Consider the following 4175-nt stretch of genomic DNA (forward strand, 5'->3'; position numbering starts at 1 on the left):
ACCATTTCCCCTATTTTGTCCTCAGTGTTAAATCCAGTATTAAATTTAACACTGAGATTTAACACCAAACGACTCCATGTGCTCTTATTATCGAGACAACATCAAGTTAACTTTGAAGTCTCCAAACCCATTAATAAGTGTATAACTTATTAAACCCTTGTTTGCAAATAAATCACAACTACCTAAACTACGAAGTAGTTGTTAAATGACAGTATGACACCAAAATCACTGACACATTTTAGTCCATGTTTGACACCTACAAATCATTTTCCATGTCCATGTAAATAATTTAAACTTTATTCGACCCAAAAAATAATGATCCAAACAGTAAACATCCAAGCTGCAACTTCATCATTTACATATAATAAGATCATAACGCATTCCAAACACCCTACAATCATCACTTTAAATACATGAACCCCTTGTCAACATCAACTTACAAAATAAAACAGGGTCAGTACCAGTACCACTTATTATGCTTATAAGATCTGTAACATTCTATATTTATTTTAGAAACCCAGTTGCATCGTTTTATTGTGTAGTTGAAGCATCACTTCAGTAAAAGCTGTTCAGTCGGACCAAATGATCCGTTGATGAAAACAAGTAAAACAACAGATAGAGGATAACAACACTAGTCATCGCTCTAATTTGCAAGTTTCAACTTCCAACTGGAGTCTCCCTATCCAAACCCTATACTATGTTAGACTTCTACAACAGGATCTCGTAACACGAGATTAGGTGATACATGAGATTTGAAAGCTTTGAAGAAAGCCCTCAATCTTTACATGTAATTTCTGTTAACGTCGGCATCGATCCTGCAACAAAAGATTAATATTTCTTAGACCCCACAATTGGCTAAGTGGTTAGTAAAGATTGATCTTATAAAATGATAATATGTTGGTCAATGACAATATAATTGGGAACTAGAAAGTCAACTACAGAAGCATAAAATAGTAGTAATAAATTGGATATCATAAAGGGGTTATTTTTTTCTAACTAACAAAGAATGCAAATATTGTAATGTAAAATACTCTCCAACTTGCCAAAAAAAGTAGTCCATGTTGACTTTGAGGGTCAAAGAATTTAGACTGGATGATCACTGTCTTGCTCAAAAAAGAAATATAATTTCACAAAGGAAATAACATGAGAGACTGCATTAAAAATATTCCCATGACAGCACAAAATCCGCACGTCACGTGCATCAACGAAACTTGGACCAATTATATAATCAACACTACGATGCATGTTAAGATTTCATAAGACATAAATTGTAAGTCTTTTATAGACCCAAGATGCATATATAGGACAGAGTTGATATCATTCTAGGGATGTGACTGCCTTACCGAATGTCCGCGTTCACTAATTAAAAGCAGCATAGAGCATAAACAGAAAGAAATCAGAACCACAGTTGCATATCTTCAGCTAGAGGAAACTTACATAACCATATATACAAATATACTCCTAATAAAGAGTTCTTCATCACAATTTATTACAAAAAGGTTTATGAGACATACTGAGATTGGCAACAAATAAAAGATAAAGCAGAAATCACTAAAGTAGATTGGAGATCAGACAACATAAGATAAGTAGATTTGAAAGCTTATAGCAGAAGTAATAAATTGGATATCATAAGGAGGTTTATTTTTTTTAACTAACAAAGATACAAATATTGTTATGTAAAATAATCGCCAACTTGCCAAAAAAAAAATAGTCCATGTTGACTTTGAAGGTCAAGGTTAGTTTCTAACATTTAGACTGGCTGATGACTGTTTTGCTCATAAAAAAACAAATAAATAAATAAAACATAATTCCACAAAGGAAAAATCTAACATGAGACTGCATAAGAAAATTCCAATGAAAGCACAAAATCTGCACCTTGCTCTGCGTTAATGTCACATACATCCACGAAACTTGGACCAATTATATAATCAACACTACGGGGAATGTTAAATTTCATGAGACAAAAATCGTAATTCTTAAGTTATAGACCCACGAGGCATCTAATGTACATAGTTGATGTCATGCCAGGAATGTAACTGCCTTACCGAACGTTCAAGTTCACTAATTAAAAAGAGCTTAGAGCATAAACAGAATTAAATCAGAAACACTGTTGTATATCTTCAGCTAAAGGGAATAGATAATCACTAAAGTAGATTGGAGATCAGACAGCATAAGGTAAGTAGATTTGAAAGCTTAAATTAGAATGATAAATGATCAATAATTTTTGTATCTTTATTTTTTAATAATAAAAGCTTAGCGAAAATTGACTAAAGATGCAATGATTATTACTCCTTCAGGTCTTGTTGAAACTAATATACATCTAAGTTTCAGACTACAAAAAAATTAATATAATCATCAAAGTACATATTGATTTCTCAGAAATGAGTACAAATATGCAGCCCTACAAAACACATATATATCCCTACGATATTAGCCTAAAAATTGACCTACTTCTTTCACTTTTCGCTAGTGTAGCAATAGACCCGCTATTAAAATGGTTATTCAGACCTAATACCCCTTCTATCATCTTCTTCAGGTAAATTAACAGTAATGTATATACCTATTTTTGGTTCTTAAACGAAACGCTTGACTTAACTGATAAGCTAGCAAAAGTGATGAACAATTAGTCATACATACATTTCAATAATGAAAAAACCAGTTCATTTACCTTACTTTAAATCCTCAAAGCACAAGTCGGAACCCTTTCGATAAAAAGTCATCTCGTTTTTTCTCATTCTTAGTCTCAACTTTCACCTTCTTTTTACCACTCCCAGATTCACTACCAATTTTCACCTGAACAAGACTTGCATTAAACACTTCACTTATAAACAATCTCGGCATACCTTTAACCTTCAATCGTTTTACCGTCTTATTCTCAAGATCATACCAATAAAGCCTCTCAAAATTCTTCTCCAACAACACTTCTCTCCCACTCTTCGAATACACAATCGGCCTCAAAAAATCCAAATCCAACACAAGCTTAACATCCACACTCGAAATCAACTTTATCCACGTTTTCTTATCCCCAAAACCCTTCATAATCCAAACATCAACCATTTTAGGATCATTACACACCACACACAAACACCCTCCCAAAACCCCCAAACTAACTCTCACATTACCATCACCAAACTCCGGTCCCACAATCAATCGCAACTCATCCGTCACAAGATCAAACTCAACAATCATATACCCTAACTTCCTATCCGGTTTCTTACTAACCAACCAATGCAAACAACCATTACAAAACACGTTAAAGTTCCTTCGATAACAAACATGATACGGAAACCCTCCTTCTACTTCCCTCCAACCGTCTCGTTTCGTTCCGTAAACCTCCAAACTAGAATGCACAATCTCATTAAACAAATCACGATATTGCACCAATCTAACAACCTTATACTCATCATTCACATGATCATAACCATATCCTTTGATACAAATCCCTCTACCATAACCTTCGATACATTTCGCAGGGCTTAATCGGACTTTTTTAAACTTGCGAACCACAGGGTTCCAGAACGCAACCTCATTATCAGGTTCAGTAGTACATAAACATAAAACGCCGTTACAGGCGCCTAAAACGACAGTTTCGAATATAGCAAAGTATAAAGGGTTATCTATTTTAGTAACAGTGTTAGTAGGTGAATCTAGGTTTAAGTAAGAGAGTGATCGGTCACCACCGAACATGAGATTAAGATGTGAATTAGATTTGGCTGAATGATTCAGATGAAGGTTGATTAGATAAGGGGAATCAATTAGGGCATGAAATGATTTGGAAACAGACCTGAATCGGAGCAGTGATCGAACCGGTAACCGTGAGAGGATGCGGGCGAGTACATCGGTTGGTAAAGGAACGTCGGACATGGTTCATGGGTCGGGTCGGGTCGGGTGTAAATTCAGTTTGTGTATTACTAGTGGCTATGGTGAACTGGTGGTTCACTGGTTTTGCGTTTGTAGATGGGTCACTGGACCAACTTTATCTACTTTTTCATAATTTGTATTGTAATTTTTGTAATTGAAGAATTGATTGAAAAATCGTATTCATTTTATTACTCACTAATTAAGATGAACCTTAGCTAAATTCAATTAAGAAAAAGTAAAAAAAAAAAAAAAAAAACATAGAATCAAACGACATAATTGAAATGGATAAAATACGTATATAAAAACATGCAAAT

General features: G+C 34.2%; 1 protein-coding gene across 2 annotated transcripts; it reads right to left on the minus strand.

The window, feature by feature from the left end:
* Window positions 1-336: 336 nt before the first annotated feature.
* Window positions 337-3961, minus strand: LOC139872328 (F-box protein CPR1-like). 2 transcript variants are annotated; one of them, XM_071860178.1, is made up of 2 exons: window positions 2674-3961; window positions 337-815 (listed from the first exon to the last, which is right to left on the minus strand). In XM_071860178.1, the coding sequence occupies exon 1, from the start codon at window positions 3862-3864 to the stop codon at window positions 2683-2685; it is 1182 nt and encodes a 393-aa protein (XP_071716279.1). In that variant the 5' UTR covers window positions 3865-3961; the 3' UTR covers window positions 337-815; window positions 2674-2682. The 2 variants fall into 2 exon arrangements, with proteins under 2 accessions (XP_071716279.1, XP_071716278.1); XM_071860177.1 differs by having other exon boundaries at window positions 2669-3961.
* Between the last annotated feature and the right edge of the window lie 214 nt (window positions 3962-4175).

This window comes from Rutidosis leptorrhynchoides, chromosome 10 (assembly GCF_046630445.1).
Source record: "Rutidosis leptorrhynchoides isolate AG116_Rl617_1_P2 chromosome 10, CSIRO_AGI_Rlap_v1, whole genome shotgun sequence".
NCBI classification, from domain to species: Eukaryota; Viridiplantae; Streptophyta; class Magnoliopsida; order Asterales; family Asteraceae; genus Rutidosis; species Rutidosis leptorrhynchoides.